General features: G+C 50.1%; 1 protein-coding gene across 5 annotated transcripts in view; it reads left to right on the top strand.

The window, feature by feature from the left end:
- Positions 1–15,460: 15,460 nt before the first annotated feature.
- The window catches only part of ABLIM3 (actin binding LIM protein family member 3), a 101,748-nt gene continuing 94,128 nt past the window's right edge, over positions 15,461–23,080 (top strand). Inside the window, exons 1-2 of one of the 5 annotated variants that reach the window (XM_045821297.1) lie at positions 15,461–15,618; positions 16,074–16,173. In XM_045821297.1, coding sequence (XP_045677253.1) covers positions 16,161–16,173 — 13 coding nt within the window. In that variant the 5' untranslated portion in view covers positions 15,461–15,618; positions 16,074–16,160. The other 4 variants (XM_045821327.1, XM_045821287.1, XM_045821307.1 and 1 more) reach the window with 4 other exon arrangements.

Raw genomic sequence — 23,080 nt, 5'->3', positions numbered from 1 at the left:
GAGTTCCCATTAGGCTATCAGCTGACTTCTCAAAAGAAATATTGCAGGCAAGAAGAGGCTGAAAAGAAGTATTCAAATTATGAAAGGCTAGGACCTACATCCAAAATTACTCTACCCAGCAAGGCTATTATTTATAATAGAAGGGCAGATAAAGTGCTTTCCAGATTAGGTCAAGTTAAAGCAGTTCATCATCACCCAACCCTTATTACATGACATGTTAAAGGGACTTATCTAAGAAAAATAAGATAAAAATATGAACAGTAAAATGACAACAAACTCACAGCTATTGACAACCAAACCTAAAACAAAAAACAAAAACAAACTAAGCAAACAACTAGAACAGGAAGAGAACCACAGAAATAGAGATCACATGGAGGGTTATGAGTGGGGAAGTGAGAGGGGGAAAGGTACAGAGAATAAGTAGCATAGATGGTAGGTAGAAAATAAACAGGGGTAGGGTAAGAATAGTATAGGAAATGTAGAGCCAAAGAACTTATATGTACGACACATGGACATGAACTAAAGCGGGGAAATGAAGGTGGGAGGGAGTGTGCAGGGTGGAGGGGAACAAAGAGGGGAAAATGGGACAACTGTAATAGCATAATCAATAAAATATATTTTTCAAAAAATGTGCAGAGGAACTGAATAGACATTTTTCCAAAGAAGGCATACAAAGGGCCACCATGTAACTGAAAGGTGCTCAACATCAATAATCATCAGGGAAATGCAAACCAAACCACTCTGAAATATCAGCACACACACACCTGCTAGAACAGCTGTCATCAGCAAGACAGGAGGTTAGTGTTGGCAGGGATGTGGAGAAAAGGGAACCTTTTGCACTGTTGGTGGGAACTACATTGGTGCAGCCACTATGGAAATCTGTATGGAGGCCCCTCAATCAAAATCAGAACTACCATGTGATTCATACGTTCTACTTCTGGGTATACATCTGAAGTAAGTAAAATCAGTATTTCCCATGTTCATTGCAGCATTACCTGCAATCACCAAGACATGGAAAAAGTTTAAATGCCCACTGACGGATAAATGGATAAAGAAGTTGTGGAATATAACTATAATAGAATATTACTCAGCCACAAAAAAGAATGAAATCCTGCCATTTGTGATAATGTAACAGGATGCAGCCAAGAGGGGGGCCCCAAACAGGGATTTGTAATAGGGTCCAGAAGAGCTTGGAGAAGATGGCTCCTCACCACAGGGCCACACCTGCCCAGAATGCTGCCAGCAGTGGCCAGTTGTGGGAGGAGCCAGAAAGGAGGCTGCAGAGGAAGATTGGCACTGGGATTTAAACTCAGGTGAGGCAGCTATTTGGCATCTCTTTTTGGGATCACGCATCTTTTCAGTGATCGCGAGGCTTTGGAAGTGCTCCCTTTTTGCCACGTGGATGGTGCCGGGAGCCTGAATCACGGACTTCTACTTCTTTCCTGAGATACAGTACCCCGGACTGGGCAGAGGGGGAAGGAAGGACTGCGTGTATTTGTGGGTATTCTAAAGAACTTCAGTCTGTATAACTTTTAAATAAATAATAAGTCCTTTCCTTTTCACTGATTTCTGCCATTGAGAGACGTCTTTCTTCTGGTGGCGGGCAAAGTGAACCTAGTACGGGGGAGGAATCCCCAGAGAAAAAGGGGGGGGGGTGTCTTTTATATTGTTCAGCCCCATCCCCCGGTCTGTTCTGCAACAATAATATGGATGGGCTTTGAGGGCATTATGCTAAGTGCAATGAGTCAGACAAATACCACATGACCTCCCTTGTATGTGGAATCTAAACAAACCCCAAATTCGTAGACACAGACTGGTGGTTGCCAGAGACAGGGGATGGCAGTGCGTGAAATGGGTGACGGTGGTCAAAAAGTAGGAGCTCACAGTTCCAATGAACTGGTCACAGGAATGTAACGCACAGTGTGGCGACTGTAGTTCCCAATACTGTGTTGTGTATTTGAAACTTGCTAAAATAATAGATCCTAAAAGTTCTCATCACAAGAAAAAAGTAAACCAGCTATGTAAGGGGATGGATGTTAACTCGACTCACTGTGGTCATCGTTTGGCTACATATACACCTACCGAATAATTATGCTGTACACCTTAAGCTAACACAATGTCAATTATATCTCAATAAAACTGGAAAGAAAAGTAATAGAAGAGATAAAAAATGTAAGAATAGTGAACGCCCCTCCCAAAAAAAGACAAATACCTGTAAACACCTGCCTTGTGCGTGACACTGCTCCAGACCCAGGGACAGAAGGATGAGTGAAACAGTGAGACTCCTGCTCTCGTGGGACTTTCAGAAGGACGTCTGTCCAGCTTGGCAAAGACTCACCTGGCGGGTCAATGTCCTTGCTCGAGACTCAGCGGCCACCCCGGTCCAAGAGGCTCTGACTCTCACCCTGCTTTCTGCTCCACCCTGCACCTCAGGACTCACAGATGCCAATTCTCTGGCTTTTAATAACTAATGCTTTATTCCAAATGTTCTATTTTCATAATGAATCTTCTTTTTACATCACTGGAATAAATATTCTGTCAACAAAGTACAAAAGAAGAAAAAGAACTTCATTTATTCTTCACAACACCCCACAACAGTCATACTAAAATCATCTCCAGTTTACAGATAAGGAAACTCAGTCTGGTGACCCACCCCAGCTCCCTCAGCTGACACAGTGGAGTCAGGGTTCAAGGCAGGGCAGCACGACTCCAGGACCGTGGTCCTTGCCACTGGTTGGTGCCTGACGCCCTGTCAGGAAGGCCCAGCCAGTGTCTGGGGCACAGACCCAGCAGCCAGCAGAAGGTGTGGGTGACCAGGCCACAGGCCAGGTGTTCCCCAGACTTTCCTCAGCAAGGGAGGGGACTCACGCCCTCACCAAGGGTCAGCAGAGGAACTGGCCCAGCAGCCCCAGAGGAGGAGGTGGGGCTGCCGACCTGCTGAACCAGGAAGAGGTCACCACGCTGCTGGCTCTGACCTCACCCAGAAGAGCTGACTATTCTTTCCAACACATCAGTTTCCCGTTCTTGGTCCCACAGCAAACCCGGGGTCAGGAGCAGGCAACCAAAGCCTCCACCTGGGAGGTTAGGAGGGCACGTGTCCTTAAACAGTGATGGGTTTGCTCCTCTATGACTTGTTCTCGCCCCAACCCGTTCTAAAGATAAAGAAACTGAGGGTCGTGAAGATGAAAATGTTTGTCAACACTTTCAGGCAATTTTGAGGAAAAGCCTGCATTAGAACTCAAACCCCAGGACTCTGGGGTCTGCGTGCTTCCACAAACCGTGCTAACATGAAGCAGCTCATGTTCTAAAAGTCAGGTCCCTGGGGAGAGGTGGGGATGGGGGGCAGGCTGTGCATGCACCCCAAGTGCAGGATGCGAGCCCAGGGCTGACCCTCCCCCACCACTCCCAGGGAAAGGAATTTCTCTCAGCCCAGCTTATCTTTCTGGGAAATCCAGGTTTTCAGGCATCTGACCCAGGGAGAGGGACAGTCAGGAGGAGCCCTTCTGCCCACCCGAGGAGTCCACCTCAGAGGCCTTTCCTCTCACCTGGGCACCAGGAGGCCTGGGCAGGCAGCAGGGCTGCAAACAGTGAGAAAGGGCAGGAACTGAAATGCTCAGCAGTGTGGGAGGGGTCGAGTCATGACAGCCGGTGCATCTAGTCAGCAGTGAAAACGAAGGGAGTAAGTCTGGATAGAGAGTCCAGGGAGGGTCTAAAACGTGTCATGAAGCCAAGTCTAAAGCAGCATGCATGCAGTCTGTACAGCATGGTTGAATTTTTGTACAGAACCAAACCACGACTGTGAGTGTGACTGTGGAGGAAAAGGATCCCATCAGCCTGATGATGGCGACCCGATTCTTCCCCCCACATGTCGAGTGCCCTCTCCAGGCCAGTACTGGGCGGGGAGCAGGGATCAGCAGAGAGCAGAGCAGGCAACACCCTGAGCTCCTCAGGTAGCTGGGTAAGTGTGGGGGTGGGGGAGGAGGTAAGGGAACAAGAGTGCTACCTCTTTGTTTAAAGTTCTCTGTACTATCTGACATTTTTCACAATAATTTCTTGTTGATGTGTCCTTATACATACGTAAATACATAAACAAACAAAGAAGGGGGAGTGAGGAGAGAAGGAGTAAAAATTCATGGCTGATTTCGTGTGTACGCGGGTACACGTGGAGAGGAGGCCTGGGCTGACTGCTTCGACTGTTGCACCACCACAGGCAACTCCAATTCCCAACCACGAGGCCCACAGTGTCTTGGAGAGGAGAGGAAGCAAAGGAAGTAAAGTTGTATGCTCTGCGACAGGCAGATTTCAGTAACTGAAGACCCCCCACCTCGTGTGGGTTCCAGAGGCCCACACGGAGTGCTGCCTGTGGCCAGTGACAGCCCAGAGGGGCTCCGTGGGCCCCTCTCATGACACTCGCATTGTCTTCTGTGAACATGCTCCCCTCGGACATGGTCTCTACACTGTCCTCTGCCTGATCCTGTGTCTCCTTCCGGCCCCGTCCTCAGTAGAGAGCTGCTGCCTGCTCTCCCTTCCTGGAGGTACGCTCTGCTGCCCACACGGGCCGGGCAAGAGCGAACTGCAGAGAGTGGCACAGATTCACAGCAGGACGAACACTGCCACCCTGACCCCAACTCTGTCCTTGCACTTGTTTTCTGGTCTACACAGAAAAAAGCAACTAGATGCCTATTAGCCAACGGATAGTTGAAACTGTTGCTCCCTGTTATTTTTGTTTGTTTGTTTTTAATGTTGCTCCTAGTTTGATGCCCTCGTACTTCTCAGTATGGAATTGGATCAGGACCAGACTTGGAGTCAGAGCCCTCCATTCAGATCCTGGCTTTATCAGCTTTAAGCTATATTCTCTTGGGCATGTTTACTGTTCCATAAAAAAATTTATTGCTATTAATATTATTATTCAATGCAGTGATAAAAAGGCCTACCTCACAGAATAGCTGTGCAGGTTAAAAGCGGTATTTAAGGTGTTTGAGCTTTTCACTTGTGCAAAGCTCACCCACACACGTGTGTGCATGCATGTTTCAGCCCTGGTCTGCCAGTGCCGGGTGCTTCCCGCACGCCTGGAACGTGCAGAGCTGGAGGCAGAGGCCCCGGCGAGCACGGTGTGCCTGGACATCGTGGCAGAGGTAAAATCTCGGTTCCAACCAGAATGCCTGCAAGGAAACGCCTCCAAGTAAGGCCAGACCCGGCTGTCCTGGGAGAGGACCAGGAAGATTCCATTCCGTTGCCTCAGACCCAGTGCACCCTGACTGCATTCCTCTCCCCTCGCTCTTCAGCTGGCTGGGCTCTCCAGGAGACTTCAGTTTTGAAAGCTCTTTACTTAGAAATAAAGAATGAAGTTCTATCCTCGGTTATTTTCATCATTATGATTTTTGGCTTCACAGACTAATGGATCTATTTTAGTGATGAGGAAAATACGAGCGGCTGTCTTGTTCTTTCCCTGAATGTTGTTATTGATACATTTCAGAGGGTGACCTTGAGTGAGTGAAAAATGTCCTCTCTCAGTCCCTTCTCCTGGACCTTACGTGACATAGCTGAGTGCCCACACCACGCCGCCCGTGTTCCTGGGGACTTCGGCCATGTCCACCTGGAAGAAGCATTCCCAAATCTGCATCCAGGAGTCCCCGCGTGTCCTGTCCGATAAGCAGCCCGGAGGCACCGGCCCCTTCCTCGTGTCACTCACTGTCCTGCTGTTGCAGCCCACTCCAACATTTTGACTTCCATGAAACATTAATTTAAGCCTTAACCAGCAGGGGGCAGCACAGGTAGGGCGTTTGAGGTACGGAGAAAATAACCTGCGGTAACCTTTTTGATTCTTCACTGGTACAATGATCACAAATAACAACCTAAAAGTGTACAGGAAGTCTCTGTTTGTGCAACCCCTCCAAAGTCACCGACTCCTTAAGTCCTTTTCCATGCCCGCGGAGCAGCAGGCCTTTGTGTCGGAGAAGTCGGGCGGCTTCCCTAAGGCCTCATTTCCAACGATGGGTAGGGGCGGGTTTTCTCACACACTCACTGCGGGGAGGGGGACAGAGGGACGGAATCATGGAGAGCAGGTTCATCGTTTAAAACTTATAAGAGAGCATGCGCCAGAAACACACCCACACACACAGCACAATCTTCACTCCCAAACCTCAGCTCCACCCTCAATGATTCTGCCTGATAATAAAGTCCAGGTGCTTCGAAACTACACAAACCACATTCCTCTGGCACTTAAGCAAACGAGTGGAACAAACTCATCCACATACTTATATATGCACAGTCAGCTGAAGTAAGAGTGAGTGGAAGAGAACCATTTAAATGCACAGGCTAGTTCTGAATTCTTGAAGTATGCTTTAATGCCATACGCCGCTACATCTCAATCACTAAAGTGAAAACAAGCCACCTGAAAACCTTACCTAGTTGGGTATTGTGATTCCACGGGACTGAGGCAGAGCCTGAGTTTTGCATTTTCTACCAGGCTCCCAGGTGATGCCGTGGCTGCTGGTGCATGGACCCCATGTTAAGTCGTAGCAGCCGATGACACCCACTGTCACTCCTTGCCATGGATGGAGGCCTCAGGCCGAGACGGGAGCGGTGGACCTGCCACCCTCCTAGCTCCTTGCCTTTCACTGTGTGAGCAAACACCGAGAGTAACTCTAGTGTTGAAAGACACATATTGTTCATACGTGCTCCCTAAACTAAGCCCATCAATTAACCTTGAACTCACCTGAGGACACTATGGGCATAGTTTCCTAACTAAGTGAGGTTCTGAGGCGTTAACCTCTGATATGATGTGAGTCCCATGCATGAAACACTATAGTGGCAAAAGAAACTCTTTGTGGGTGTTTTATTTTAGTTTTTTTGTCACTCAATTCCAGTAGTTTTCAACCAGGGGCAATTTTGGCTCCGTGGGGACATTTGACAATATCTGGAGACATTTTTGGTTGTCACAGTAGCTACTACCATCTAGCGGGTGGAGGCCAGGGAGGCTGCTCACATCCCACAGTGCGCAGGGCAGCGCCCACGAGAAAGAACTATCCAGCCCAGAATTTCAGTGCTGCTGCTGTCAAGAAACCCTACTCTGTGCGGCTCATACTGATCCAAATCTTTCGCAACTTATTGAATAATTATTTGAATAGATCAGGGGAAAAAAAATAATGAAGGTAGCCACTCAAATCAGACACCTTTCCCTTGGGCAGGGAAGGTTAGTGGCTAATGGGTCCCACAGTGGGGTGTGAATGCCTGTTCTGCTACTGCCAAGCGGGGTGGACTAGACAGGTTACACAAAACGTCTCAACTTGAACTTCCTCAGACATCAAATGGCCATAAGCCCCACGAGAGCAGGGACTGCCTCTGTTTGGGGCAGCAAGGTATATACATTCTCCGGGCACATAGTAAATCCTTGTATGTTTATTGAAGAAATGCATAGGATTTTACTGCCTTATAACAATCTTCTTTGTTCTGGCATTGGTTGCTACTTTTAAAATCTGATTAGAGACTTGAGCGTTAGGGATTACTACTATTGGCTGCACCTTGTCCTGGCAAAGCCAACTGGCACTGCAGGCTGTGTGCAGTGTCCTTACTGCGCATGCACAGTGCTGGTAGCATGAAAACTGTAGGCTCTAGTATCAGACCACCAGAGTTTAAATGTTAGCCCACCGCTACGTGAGCTTAGATATTTGATTTACTCTCTCTAAGCCTACTTTCCTCATTTGATAAACAAAGGTAATAACGATTTCTACCTCACAGGGCTCTTGGAAGAGTTCAAGTTGAATGAGGTGATGGACGCAGAGTCCTTAGCAGAGTGCCTGGCACACGGCAAACTCCCAGTAAAAAGAGGCTTTATTATGCTTTTGGCCCCAAGCCTCCAAATCAAGGGCGCCTGCTCTGTTACCGCTGCAAAAAGAAGTCGAGACACAGCTCTGAAATCAGAACCTGGCCCCAGAGGCCAAGCTGACCAGGCTCCCTCCCGCTGGGTGGAAGACCAGCGTCTCCCCTCTTGCTTCCCACGCCGAGTGCCTGCACGAGGAGAGCCCGGGCGAGCATTCCACACTCTCCTGCGTGCCCGCTCAGCCACATCCAGAATCCAGCCCCAGCGACTAGGTACACAGCATTCTCATTCTGCTAAAGGGCCAAGAGACACCAATAAAGATGTCAAAGCTGAGAATTGTTTGGAGAGCAGAGAAACAAATGAGCAGAGGAAAGCGCAGCCTTTGATTTGGTGATGAATTTTGCATAAAGGCTCCGTGTCACCGTGCGCGGGGAACAGAGTGCCTCCCCCTCCTCGTTCCATATTTTATGGAAGAGCGGAGAGCGGGGGAGGAGAGAGCTGAGACGAGGAGCACAGGAAAGAACGTGGATTCGAGCAAGTATCTTGACGTGTGCATGTAGACCCAAGCCATTTGTATTTTATAACATAGTGAAAGCTTGGAGCTGGAAAGAAGCATCAAGTCCAATCCTTTCACCTTTGAGATGAGCAAACTGGAGCACCTGGGCATTAAGTGGGCACCTGGACAGGTGGCACACCTTCAGCCCCGTGGTGCCCAACTTGGGAAGAGGCGCCTCGGGGCCTGTTTCTTCACCCAGTCCTGCCGGACTCCGGGATGTGACCCCTGACTGTCAGGGGCTGGCAGGGAACTTGCAGTCCTTTCCCAAGTGCGCCTGTGTGTACCAGTAATGCACATACCACCCAGCGGGCCACACAGGCCATAAAAGTGCACGAATTGTACAACGTAACTTCTGGAGGTGTCCCCTGCTCCGGGGGAGATACAACAGTGCACTGTGACGGAGAGGGACTGACGGGGGGGAGGACACCTTTGAAGGCCTCGCTAGGAGGCAACACTCCCTAGAGGTGAGATCCGAACTACGCGAAGGAGCCAGTCCCATGGATGTCAGAGGAAAGAGGGCTCAAGTCAGAAGGAACCACAGGCACGAACTCCCAAGGCAAGTGCGGGAGGCGGAACGACGAGAAAGGAAGTCTGCGTGGCTGGACCCGAGCGGGCAAGGGGGAGACGCCAACAGAGGAGGCCGTAGCCGGGGGCAGGGCAGCGTGCTGGGGCCTCAGGCACTTGCCCGGGGCCCCCGGAAGGTGGAAGCAGGGCTGAGGTTCAGGCTGGGGCCCCAGGCTCACAGTGTTTAAGGCTCTGTGTCAACTGTGCAGGCCCCCCCCCATCCCATAATCACCGCTGCCTTCTGTCTGCCCTTCTCCATGGCCTGCCTGGACATCAGGGGCTATGATGTCGCCCTCTGTAAATGCTGTGTAAATGCCTGAGTTCAGATCCCTAGTTTATAATGAGATGAGAGAAAATAATTACCTCCTACTTTGCAAAGATTTTAGTTTTACAGAGCACACAGTTTCTCATTTCATTCCTGGAACAACCCCAAGATACAAATGGAAAAGGGGTAATTGTAATACATATTCTAATGATGCTTAATAGACACCGTTATTCATTGCAGCTGAGGAGACTGAGACACAAGAAGTCATTGGCTACCCAAGGTCACAGAGCAAGGAAGTGAGGTCAAACCTGGAACCCGGGTCTCCTGACCCCCAGTCCTTTCCTCTTGCACACGGCAACACTGGGCTTCCCAGCTGTGTAGCTTAACAACTGAGAGAGACATGAGTTTTCAGCTGTGAGTCTAAAGCATTTGGTGGAAGACCAGATCCAGAGATGAAACTTAGGTCTTAAAGAGCCAATGAATAAAGAGGGAAGAGAGCCAAGTCTGGGGGAAGAGGGCACGGGAGCTCATTGGACTGACCTCTAAGAAGAGAGGAAGAAACCTGGGGTGTCTGAAAGGCTGGCACTCCAGCCATGGATTAAACATACTCTCTGGGATGCTTCAGTCAGCGGGTCATGGGAGGCCTCTCTAGGGAGGTGGCAATTAAGCTAAACCTGGAGGATGAGGAGATTCCAGCTTCACAGAGAAGAGAAACCCGGTGCAGGGAGCAGCGTGTGTAGAATTCCCAAGATGGGCAAAGTCTCTGGGAGGCCAGGGAATCCCCGTGTGCAGGGAGCCAGCGGGAGAGGGGGCATGAGACCGGGTGGCCCCTAATATCTGGACTGGGCAGGCGTTAGAGGAGCTCAGAGGACGGCTCCCAGGAGGGGAGGGGCTTGAGGTGATCTTGAGGAAGCGACGGGAAAAAACTGGCCTTACTCAGAAGCACAGCAAAGAAGGGCACTATCCACAGACCTGTAGGCAGAAGGGAAATTATTGGTGCTTAATGAGTAAGACTCAGTCTCCTCATCTGCAAAATCGAAGGACAGGATCTCTGGCTCCCTGAGGTCCTGCTTAGATGCCAGTATGGACACCCAGCCAAGAGCAGCCTGTCTTGGCCAAGGGAAGGCTCCAAGACCTCCCGGGTTCCCAGCTGGAGCTGGCTCCATGCCCCCCACCCTCCGCCCCACCCCCTCCCTGCTCACTGTCAGGAAGGAGGCTGGGACTGCGGGTGGGTGTGAGTCCGAGGCCTCAGCAGAACCCCGAGCACCGTCTGCCCCCAGCACTCTGATCTTAAAGCCACTTCCTTTGTTCCCCCAGAAGCTTCGCAAAGACCTCAGGAACCTCTTTGATTTTTTTTTTTTAGAAACCTTTCTCCACAGAACAATGTGAGGAACAGGAGGAAAAGCACGGCCCCATCACAAAGCCGCCACACTGAGAAAAACAGGCGCCTGTCCTGCTAACCCCATCCAGGTGTCAGGGCTCTCCAGGGAGGGCGCGGCGCGGGCCTGGCATTAGGGAGTGTCGCACCATGAAGCTCCATCTCCTGGTGGGAAGTCCACTCCTTGCCCAGGACCTGGGTCTCGGCACAAACCAGTGGTGCCCCCTGAGGGATCAAAGGACCCTGCACCAGCCCAGCTGGTGGTCAGACCTTCTGCCAAACTCCAACCTCAGGACACTCAGAACCAAGAACATTAAAATGAAAGGAACCTCGAGAGTCTAATCCTTCCTTGTAAAGGTGGAAACTCAGGCCCAGAGAGGCTCACCTTGCAAGTCAGTCAGGCTGTTCCAAAGCATGTAATAGCACTTACTATTAGCACTTAATATGTATGAGCACTTACTAGGCGCTGCGCTAAGCTGCTGTCTCTGTCATTGCTGCTGACACTCATAGTGAGGTAGGTACTGCTGTGATTCCTGTTGTACATCAGGAACCTATGGCCCAGAAAGGTTAAGTCTCTTGCCTAAGGTCACACACCTATATAGAGTAGAGCCAGGTCTCTGATCAAGACCATTTTATCCCAGAGCCCCTGGGCTACGTCATATCCTGCTGCATCAAGACTGTAAGCAGTGTGGCCTCCCAGCCCAGTGCGCCACTTCCACTCTGGCCGTCATTGGGGCCCCACTGAGCTCCTCCACAAAGAAAAAGAAACCGCGACACCCATCATGGGCAGCCGGTCTTGCTTGCCCTCACATGTGTGCTTGTGATTTTCCCTTTTGCCACTTAGTCCCGGGCTCCCTCCACCCCCGCTCCCCGACCCTGCACCAGCTCGGGCTGGCTGTTCCTTCTTCCTCAGCCTCAGCTCCCAGGTCACCTGTTGAGTGAGACATCCCTCTTTTAGTGTCTATTGCTGCTCTCTTTTTGCTAACTTTACAGACTGCAATCATACATCTATGTGTTTATTTCCTTATGGTCTCCTTCCCCATGTTTCTGCAAGGTACGCATTTGGCAGGGAATAAACATCCAATTAAAAATCTTTCAATAAATGGATCAATGAAAGAATGACCTAAAAAACCTTAATTCTTCTTCAAATAAATGTCTGCCAAAATCTCTCACATCTTGACCTTGTCCAAGTGATTTCGCTAAACCTGCATAATCCAAAAGTTTACCCTGATCCGAGGTAGTCGGAAGTGCGCCCTACCAGGCCTCCTTCTGTGCGTTACAGTTACCTGTATGTGCAGTGCCTGTGTATCTGTATATGGGGTCCCCTCTACGGAAAAATGATTTAACTATTTTATATATTACATTGTGCATATTCTATAGGTTCTACATATCATATATTAAATGGGTTATGTTGCATAAATACGTATGCCCACAAATATACATGATCCTGAAGAAGAATATCCTATATATAATTTTCTGGAATTTTCTTTTCTTATTTAATCACATACCATGAAAATCTCCCCTCAATCGCCACATGTAGTTCTGTCTCATGTTAACAACCACATATCATTTTTCAGAAATAAAAGTACTCATCCTTGATGGGACACTCAGTAGTCTAGGGAAGGCCAGCAGAAACGTGGGGACACGAGCACCTCTCCCACCATGCCCATGTTTCCTCGCCCGGCAGTTCTGTGCTGAAGGCGAGGGAGAAGGAGAGCGCACTCACGAATGGGCAGGGGCCGCGCAGGAGCAGGGCGAGCGCGGAGCAGCCCGTGTGGGAAACAGAGCGCAGGATGGAGCTGTGTGGGGACCAGAGACAGGCAAGGAGAAAGAAGAGTTGGGTGCCTAGGCCTGCGTCAGTAAGTCATAACACTGAGGGGGCGAATGTGGGGAGGGGCTCTGGAGATGATGCAGGTAGGGGCAGGAAGTCAGGAAAGACGGGGGCCCTTTGGAAAGAAGAGAAGCACCGTGGAGTCAGCCCAGGGGCAGCCTGGGTGAAGCTGGCCCTCAAAGGTTCCCCCCTTCCCCTTGAAGACGGTGGAAGATTTGCCTCCAGATGGTTTTGCCACCTGGTCTATTTGCCTGTTTCCAAGTGAGACTTGTTTATCTGCACTCTGGTGTCTTGAAGTTTAAAACAAACTTCCAAACAAAGGGTCCCTCTGCTCTGCGCTCTGAGCTCCATTCTCCTGCAAGGACAGAGCCAAGATTCTGCTTTCCTGATGACTTTCACAGGCAGTTCCACCGAGAATCCCACCCTCGGCTTCCTCCTGCGTCTTTCCCGCCTGCCTCCGATTGTTGTGCACATCCTCACCGGTGCAGCTTTTTCAGCTTCTGTTAACCCTTTTCTTTCTGCCTGTATGATTATGCAGAGAGTTTCCCCAACAGAAGCTATTTGGGGCATTTAGAGTGGCCCAAGACTCAACCGTCTCTCCAAAGAGCTGAATTCATCAGCAGCCAGCTGGATTTATCACTTAAAGAGCACCCTAGACAAAAAAAACTAGTCAGTTAAGCTCCCTGTAGTTGGAAAATTCTGAGGCATATTTTCATGGCCTCCACTTTGTGGAGAGACCCATGGGTGTACGTATGACAGGACCATCTCTGAGGGCAGGTTAAGTGAGGAATCATACAGTTACCATCCACATTGTCATTCACCATGACACCCAACAATTTGAACACACCCAGCAACTCATGAGGTAGGTGTCATTTCGACCCATTTTACAGATGAAGAATTTGAGGCTCATAGAGGCTGAGTATCTCATCCAAGTTCACAGAGCTAGTAAGTGTTGTAGTTGGGACTGAAAATCAGTTCCTGACCTCTCAGCCAAGCCATTATCGGGTTTACCTGATATACATGCTTCACTTAGTTAACCACTGTCCACCCCTCCCCACCCAAAATAAAACTTACTCTCCAGGAGGGCATGGTTCTTGTCTGTACCATTCACCACTCTGTCCCCAGTAGCTACCAGGGGCTTAGCACAAGGTAGATCTTCAGTAAATGACTGTTGAGCGAATGAATTAACAAATGAACACCACACTCTTATTTGACTATGACTGGAATATTTCTGGGCCCTGAAACTTTGAGTGGCAACTAAACATGGTCACTGAACAGTCTTGTTAATTTTACATATTTATGTACAACTTACCTAAACTTCCTCCTAGGGAAAAAAAAAAGCTGTATCTTTTCCCAAGCATTAGAACCTAGCAAGTTGCATTCAACAGGAGAATCGAATGAGGAATCCCAATCTGCAAATGTACGGGGTCTCTGAAGAAATCTTTTGGAGTGATTTAATACTTGTTAATTACTTACTCTGTTCTCACAGCTATTCTAGGCCTCTGCCCTCTTCAGCAGCAAACAGTGGTCTGTGAGTCACCTTGGATGCTTGTTTAAAATGCAGAGCAAGTCATCAGAAGCTGCGTTTTTGCAGCAATCTCAGGTGGTTGTTGCAAAAGCAAAACTTTGAGAACCACTGTGAGGAAGTTCAGGCTTATTCCCCCTCTATTGGAAACAAATCCTATTAAGCTTTCACAAGGTATTTCAAATCCAATGACATTTCGGCTTCTATGAAGAGTATTTAATCACAATCATATTTTGGGGTCATGGCCATATGAGGGTTTTTTTTTAACACTATGGAACTCAGAAACCTAATATTTACCTAAAAAGTGTTCTTTCCAAGTTTAGGGTAGTTACCTACCCCTACCCTGTCATCCTAGACTCTGGTTCACACTAAGCCACTCTCTCACGGCACCAAGCTGGAAATGAGAAGACCTGGTCCAGTTCTATCTCGAGGTGCTGTGCATCCTAGGGCAGGTATCTCAGCCTCTCTGACCTACTGTTGCCTTGTCTGTAACTTGGGGGCTTGAGTGTTCACAGCTTTCTGATTAGACACATGCTATAACCAGAGTCACTCTGTAGACAAGGATCATGGGTCTTCTCAGTCCTGTTTTTCTGGACTCAAAAGTCATGCTTCTGTAACCATGAATTAGGTTCAGAGGACAAGGTAAGTAGTCAGGGGAATGTAAGGAACCCCACCCCATTGAATTAATCACAACCCCAAAAATCAGATCATAGGTTTCTATAATACACACCCAGGAGAACTAATTTCAAAAACAAAACACTTTGGACAAGAGCTGGTCGGCCCTACAAAAACTGGGTGGACCTGTGAGACTGAGTCACGAGGCCACGTGCCTGCTGTTTTCCCCAGATAGGGAAGAGTTTCAAGGCGGGGATGCCTTGACCTGCTGCTCTGAGGGCTGCACAATATTAGGTCTAGAGAAGACCTGGGGCGTTCTGTCAACAAATGTTTATTGATACCTACTGTGTGCCAGGCACTGTTCTAGGTATTGAGGGCTCCCATAGTGAACGCTACTATGTGACAAGACCCATACTTCCCCACTTGAAGTGGGGAAGATAGATAATATACAATGGTAACAAATGAATCAGTGGTGAGGGGCACCAAGGGAGAGATAGGAACATAAGTTAGGAGGCTGGGAGAATCCCCCAGTGTCTCACCGGCTTGTCCAGCTGCCCCCTCCTATACACGAGGAAGAGTAGCCAGAAACAGCAGTGACCTGGTTAGCAGACCAACCTGGTTAGAAGCAGAGTTGGATGTGAAAACGGTCTTCCTACAGAGCCAGTCCTTTCCTCACAGCCTCTCCCAGTATTACTTTATTTCCCCGTCATCGTCCAGCCCTTAAACCCTAAGATCAAGGGAGGGAAACTAGACCTCAAACACCCACTTGTTGGCCCCAATGCACAAGGGTCTTCCCGCCCCTCCAACCGGGATCACAACTTAGGACTCGGAGAAGTCAGGGTGGGGCGGGGCCTGGACACGCGCCGCCGCGTCCAGCAGGTGGCAGCAGGGAGCAGCCGCGCCCCCTCGCGCTGCCACCCAGCGAGCCCGCATCATGGATGTCGAGTTCTCCTATTTCGCTTTGCTCGCTTTGGTATTCGAGACCCCAGACGAGGACCAGGATTCATGAACCGGTCGCAGGGGCCCGGGCAGGGGCCTCTGGCTCCCGACGCTGGCCGAGAGGTGGGTCCCAGGGCGGGTCACTGCTCTCCGAAGCCGGGCGGGGACACGCTGCCCAGAGGAGCCGGCGCCCTGCGCGCTGCCCCCGCCCTGCCTCCCTGTGGTCCACACCCCCTTTGGGCTCCGGAGCCGCTGGGCTGGAGTAGCTGGGGGAGCGCGCGAGCAGGCGCTGCCAGCCCGCTTCTGCTTCTGATTCAAGTCTGAGGGGAGCAAGACCCGGGCGACCGTGTTCTCCCCGCCTCCTCCTCCTCCTCCTCCTCGCTCTCACCTGCGCATATTAGTCCACTCGCCTTCAAGGCCAGTGGCTACAGCCCAGACTGAGAGGGGAACGCAGAGAGAGAGAGAGAGAGAGAGAGAGAGAGAGAGAGAGAGAGAGAGAGAGAGAGAGAGAGAGAGAGAGAGAGAGCGAGCACCTGAGGATACAGAGCTGGCGCTGGACTGCCTTTTCAACCCCCCAGGTGATGAGTGAGGTCAGAAGATCGGAAGATTTTACAAGCAACCAGAGCCTCCGTATTGAATGAAAGACCCAGTGCAAAGGCATCACCATGAACACGAGCAGTAAGTGGGTCCTCCTCTCCTTTGCCATGGGAACAGGGTGGGGGCGGGAGGTGCAGGAGCCTGCGCCCGGGTTGCCTGGAAGGAGGAAGGAAACCTGGCATCTGGGTGGACACATGGCCCCCAGACTCCTGCTCGGTCCTTTCTGTGCTCACCGGCAGAGGACTAGGGGGTCTGGCTTTTCATGATAATTTTGCTAATGTTTTATCGGCAGCGCCACTTGCCTCTGTAAGGAAAGACTGCCTGTCTCCTTCCAGCAATGCCTGGGAAGGCCTCGGAAGCAGTAGTGTGGCCATTGTCTGGCTGTGGGGGCTCTGAGGAGACCTCTCTGCACACAGCTGGAAAGCCAAGGAGAGCTCCCCTTGCCCTGGAGCTGGGAGGAGCAGGAGACTGGCCCCCCAGTGGGTGGGTATGGGGACTGTAATATAGCCCTCTCCTGAGTTCTTGCAGCCCCATGGGCCCGAGCTAATTTAGCTACATAGCTATAGGCTGTCCCCAGAAGGAGAGAAAAAGAGACAAGCCCTTTGGCCAAGGTCTCTAACGTGCCAGAAGCCACTACTGCTTTGCAGAGCCAGGGCCAGACATTTTGCCACTGGGCTGGGCCCCAGCGGTGGAGAAATGCAGTCAGAAATACAAGGAGGCTCCGTCTGTTTCTTGTCGGTGTAGTCCCTGTGTCCATGGGCACCTGCGGTGGCATCGCCCTGGACCGGAGGTCTGGGTCAGGTGCCCCCTCCTGCTCCCTCATCAGCTGAGCTTGTCTGGGTTGTCGGCAGCAGGTGGGGTCACTGAACCAGGGGCCTCTAGGAACATCGCTTCTTCGGGTCTATGACTTCCCTATCAGTCTCCTTTCTGGGTCCCAGATTGCTCCTCTGTGAAATGAGAGGGATTGATTAGAGACCCTTCTAACCTAAGAATCTACAAGTTTCTCCGGGGGGGATGGGGGGGACTAGAGCTGAGCAGCGAGACCAGAAAAATCAGCACCTGCTGAGGCTACATCCAGGCCAAACCCACTCTTCCTTCACCTTCCCTCCATTTCAAGGCACGGAGGACAGGAAACAGAACGCAAGCCACTGACAGGCAATGAACCGTATTTATTCACTACGTATTTGTGTGGCTTCTCTCGCTGCCTTCCTTTGTGTAGTGCACAGCTCTGCTAAGCAAGCTGGACTCCCTTTGCCTCCTTTAGCCAAAGAATTCGCGTCTTGGTTTTGCCAGTCTGGCACAGTGCTCTGGCTTCACACCAGGCTCAGGCAAAGAGCAAAATGCTGCCGACCCGATCGCTTAGTGGGCCACATGTTTGCATCGGGTGCTTTCAGACAAATAAAGATGGGAGCAGCCTGTCACTTCTCACTGTCTCTAGTGAAAACTGTATTTGTTGGAGTCCTTTCTCACTAAGTGACAGAAGAAAAGGGTGGTTTATCTTTTTTTCAAGGAGCTAAGAAATAAGATACTACCCTGCCCTCTTCTCTCTCTGGACTTGTAAGGAATTCTCCTCCTGTTAGCAACATTGGGTATTCTTGAAAGAACAAAATAGACATTTTTACCTTTTTTTTAAGAAATAACAACTAATAGAATTAAATACTGCAGAAGTTGAGCACTGACAAAAGTGAGTCGTTCCAGCCTCATACACTTTTTCTGAATAGGGGGAATGTGTTTATTTTCCAGGAATGGTGGGAAATAAGTGGAATATAATGGGGGTCCCTGCGGTCCCCATTACAGGAAGTGCTGCCTGGGGCAACATCGGGGAGGCTCTCTCGGGGCTCAGGGGTGGGGCTCCATCATCGCGGAGGCCCCTCCCGACCCGGGGTCCCTGCAGACGGACAGAGTGGACATCAGACCTCACCGCAGTGAAGGTGTGACAGGCCAGAAGGGCGTGGGAACAGGGTGTTGGCGGGATACCTCTGAGGTGACCTGATCTAAGCAAAACGGCTCTCCGCTTTGGGATGTGAATTTCTTAACTTAATCCTCATGCCTGAAATTGGGCCTAAGAGAGACTCTTACTTAGTTTTTCTTCTACTTTCCTTGACTGAGTCCTCACTCCCCACCAGCCACTGGGCCAAGCCTTCCACCTGCACGATCACCCCGACTGTCACACCCAGCGTGTGAGACTGGCGTTAGTACTCCAGTTTTACAGGCGAATTGTCGAAAGGTTTACAATAACTTCTGCAAGTCATGGAATTAATAGCTGGATTATGAAAGGTTCTCGGATGCGTGACGTTTTGACAGTGCATGCCATTCCCAGTCCAGGGTTCAAATGTCACCTTTGAAGTGGGGGCAAAGCATGAGCTTATTACTGAGTCCCTAATCACTTCCTCTGGAGAAGAGGAGCGAGGGGCTGAAGTCTTGGGACAACGTGTAAGAGTAGACAGAGCTTGGTCCCTGGAATCAGGTGGTCCTGGGTTCTAGTTCTCCTTTCCTCATTTATTAGCTGTGTGGTCTTCAGCACAATTGTCCCATCTGCAAAATGGGAATGATGGGACCTCCCTCCGTGGGGGAGGGAGACACATGTGATGTGCTGTGTAAAATTTGGAACGTGGCACCTTGGATATAGCTGGCATCGTGTTGCTGATGGCAGTCAGACCATCATCTCACTGCGGTTATTGTTTGGCTGTTGACTTCACAGCACCAGCAAGTATTATGGTATTAGGACACCACTCAACCTCTTGAACGTCATGCCTTCATCATAAATTGAGAGGAATTCCAGAAGTGTGATTTTCAGGATTAAACTGGATTATGGGAAAATGCTTTGCAAACATGTGTATATTGTTTTTATTAATAAGAAGTGCATGTCTCAGATGGCAAGAACAGCGGAGTCCTTGGTCAGAGACACCTCAGTGCGTGTTTTTGTTTCATCAGAATCCTTTCCTCTGAAATCTAGCTGAGCTCCAGGACACCACAAAGCAGGAATTTGGGAGAAAGCAGTAATTTTGGAGATGACGGAATGGGCTGGTGGTTCAGACTTGGCAGAATGTAACAGGTGGCGCTTGGCCCTCGGAGCCAATCAGGGAGGGGAAGGATGGCTCCTTGTGGGGAGAACAAGACACCGGAGGCATGAGCGGGACACTCGGGGCTCAGGAAGCCCGGCTAACGCTGAGACAGCACTCTCCCAAGGGCAAAGAGCTTCCGGGAATGGAAGGGAAAAGAGCAACCTCTCTACCTTGGCCTCTGTTGGGAGGGTCTACCATCCAGCTTTTCCTCCCCCGGCCCGTGCCCGACTTAACTCCAAGGATCTGGCATTTGTCTCCTGGCCTACTGAGGCAGCCCGCCAGCTGGTTTCCCATCATCCCACTCTAGCCCCTCCCTTCTCCCATCCACCCTCTGCATCACACTCTGCTTGACACGCAGACCCCATTGCTCCTGAGATGTGAGAGGAAACCCCTCAGTGAGACCTGCATGGTCCCGAGTGGTGTGGCCTGGCCTGGCCTGACCTTGCTCACAGCCCCATCTCATCCACACCGCACCGTTCTCCATGTGCCCGTCCCATTTGCCTCTCTCCATTCCCTCTAAGCGCCTGCTCCTGCCAACTTGGCATGTGCCATTCCTTCCTCCTGGAAAGTCCTCCCGCTCCGGCACCGGCCCCTCTGCCCACTCCCACCCCCTGCAACCAGGCTGGCCTCCTCTCCTGTCAGAGCGGCAGATGCCTCTCAGTTCCCCAGGCCAGCAAACATGCCCCTGAGATATGCTGTCCATGCACCTTGACCCTGTTCCTCCAGAGCCTCCTCTCTGTCATCACACACTCATCCATGTGACCACAGACCTTTTCCTGAACCCACAAAGCAAGGAGGGAGCTTCCCCCAGATCCCTTCCTCTCACACAATCCCAGAGCCATGGGGAGGGACACCACCACCTGAAGTGCACGTTTTCAGGCAACAATACATTTTAGGTTATTTCCTGTGTCTCCCATTCCTGTGTTGGCCCCAGGATTTTCCAAGCCTCCAGGTCCAAAGCCAGGGGAGACTGCTGACCCACAGTGCCGGAGGCACTGAGCACTAGAGTCAACTCTGTGTCCCATAAACTGCTATGTTCCTTACTTGGGTCGGAGCTCCCAGAACTCTGAAAGCTATGGCTTTTCTTGGGACAAGACACAGTGCTGCTTATTCTTGGGGTTGGAGCATCATGCATACCATGTACGATGATGCCTAGAGCCATCCTCCCTCATTTCGTCAGCTTCTTCCTGCCCTCAGGCCCCTTCCTGGGTCTCTACCATGGGCGGGCATGCCAACAAGTTTTGTTGCAGAGAGTATTGGGGGGTCATACAACCCCGCAAAGATGTCATGAGATAAGCAACACCATACTGGGCCAGTAAAAGCCTGAGCTTTGGGGTATGGATTCCTGAGTTCAAACATAAGACCCGTGGTGTACTCTGTCTGTGATCTTGGACAGGGCGGATCATGTCTCTGAGCCTGGATTTTATCATATATAAAATGTGAGCAGCAATGCCAATGTGTGGGGTTGTTGTGAGGATTAAGTGAAATAACATGAGAAACTCACTAGCATCGGATCTCAGGGAATGGAACTGAGCCCGGAGCTGAGCTGGCCACTGAGTGGAGCGAAGTCCTGTAGTGACGGCATCATAAGAGCCAAACCCTCTGGTTGAAAATTAGCCTGTTTTGCTGGGATCGTAGCCAGCACCAGGTTCTGTACATAGGAAAGCCATAGTTTTCGGGAAGACTATTACCCTGGTGTTGTATCTGTCATGGGTTGAAAGGGCATTACAGGAAGGTAGGATCCCAGATCCTACCTGGGTCCACTGTGGTCTGTCTCCTAGGGGACCCTGCAGAGCAGGGAAGGGAGCGGAGTGAGTCTGGAGAGGCAGGGAGTTAAGAACTGAAGACACACAGCAGCTCGAGGAGCACGATGACCTTCCTCTTCTAATGTCACTGCCAGGTGGGGACTCTTGAGGAAAGGTGCTATTACAAACACAAGCACGGGACGATGCCCTCTAAAGAAATTCTAAATTTGCAAAACTGGTAAAATAGAGATGATTGTATACTTTATAAGGACAGAGACTTTTTTAAAAAACAGTGCTTCCCAAATGAAACAGTTGTTGACTAATGATTACTTGAGGCTAAAGGGGGGTTAGAGGAATAATGTAAGGAACAATTGAAAAACCATGTAATGGGGTGATGAGTATAACACAGCTCTGCAAATCACAATGTGATTTCAAGAGTGCTCATGTCTGACAGAGGAAGTGATATCAATTCCGAACTCCAACTTTCCTGTCTGGCCAAAGCTTTATCTCACTCAGATAACATCTGCTGTGGTGAATGGCCAGCACCTGGCTGATACCCAACATTAGCCAGATATCATTGTAAAAGAACAGAAAACAACCAGAAGTATGTGAGCACCTTTGCCAATTAAATTGTTCTCCTGTAGTTCTTAAGGGCACAGAGTGGGACTAAGTAGCTGAATTAAAATTCCAGCTCTGCCTTTTCCTTGCTGTGTGTCCTTGGGCAAGTCACCTACCTTCTCTGTCTGTACCTCAGCTCCTCAGCTCTAATAATAATCACAGGGGGTATAATAATAGAGGCTTTCTCACAGAGTTGTTACAGAGAACAAATAAGTTCATAGTTGTGGATTGCTAAACAGTGCCGGGCATGAAGCAAGTGTCTATAAAATGCATAAAATAGTGTGTATTAGTTTGCTAGAGCTGCCATAACAAAGTACCACAACTGGGTGCCTTAAACAGCAGAAATGTGTTGTCTCACAGTTCTGAAAGCTAGAAGTCCAAAATCCAGGTTTCAGTAGGATCAGTTCCCTCTGAGGGCCATGAGGAAACAAACTCTGTTCCAGGCCTTTCTGCTTGGTCCATGGGAGACTCAGTTGACCCCAGAGTGCCAGAGGTCCTGAGCACCAAAGTCAGTTCTGTGTCCCATAAATGCTGGGCTTCTCACTTGGGTCTGTGAGGAGGATACTGGGCCAGCGGTATCCATCTCAGCTGCGGATGCTCATCGAAACATGAGAAAAACATACACATGGACAACCGAGTCCTGTGGGGAAATAGGCACGAAACGGCCACTCTCTCTAGTGGAGAGCGTCCCATTCTCCTGCACAAGCAGGTTTTTATTGGGTTCGTTTACACAGGAATTCAGGTAAAGCTCATTAACCATTGCCAGGAAGTAAGGATCAAACAATAGATAACAAAGAACTCTGAGAGCCTATTTTCAGTCAGGGTCAAATAGCTAAAGAGCTGTAAAACTTTGAGGAACAAACTTACTTCTTCTTGGACCCTTATCATTTCATTGAGAGCATTCTAAACAAAGCAGGTTTCACAGAATTTTACATATCCTTTCTTAGGCCTGATCACCCGGGGAACCCGCCCTTTCCAGCACAGGGCTGCAGTACCCTCTTTCATTGTTTCAGGCTTAGGTGGAGAAAGGGAAGTAAGGCAGCCAAGAGATTAGGAGATTTTTCTCGCAGACAATGAGGACTCAGATTTTGTCAAAGCCGAGGGGCGGGGGTCCATCACCCTCTTTTGCTGTAGCCCCCAAAGTCCTTCCTTGGGGGGCCTCTCACACGATTGTGCCTGTCTTAGGTCGTTCCCTCCTTGGGGAATCTTACCCATCATTGGCTGACCGACTAAGCAACAAGGGCCAGGCAGGGTGAAGTAAAAGGAGCAGAAGCAGCACCCCTGCCAGGGAGATAAGCTTTTGTCTCCTTGCTGGCTTACGGTCCAAGGTCGTTCCCTCAGCCTTAGCCTTGGCAGGGGTTACAGCTTCTGATACCAGGGAGGGCGGTTCCCAACAGGTCAGAACTCCCAGAGCTCTGGAAAGCAGTGGCTTTCCTAGGCACAAAACCCAGCACTGGCTCATCCTCGAGGTTAGGGATATCACACACACCACATACAGCGGTACCAAGATCCATCCTCCCTTATTCCATCAGCTCCCTCAGCCCTCGGGCCCCTTCCTCA

Source organism: Phyllostomus hastatus, unplaced genomic scaffold (genome assembly GCF_019186645.2).
Source record: "Phyllostomus hastatus isolate PE091 unplaced genomic scaffold, TTU_PhHast_1.1 phas_contig_150, whole genome shotgun sequence".
NCBI lineage: Eukaryota > Metazoa > Chordata > Mammalia > Chiroptera > Phyllostomidae > Phyllostomus > Phyllostomus hastatus.
Note: the sequence above shows the minus strand (reverse complement) of the source record. Positions and strands in the feature narration are given on the sequence as shown.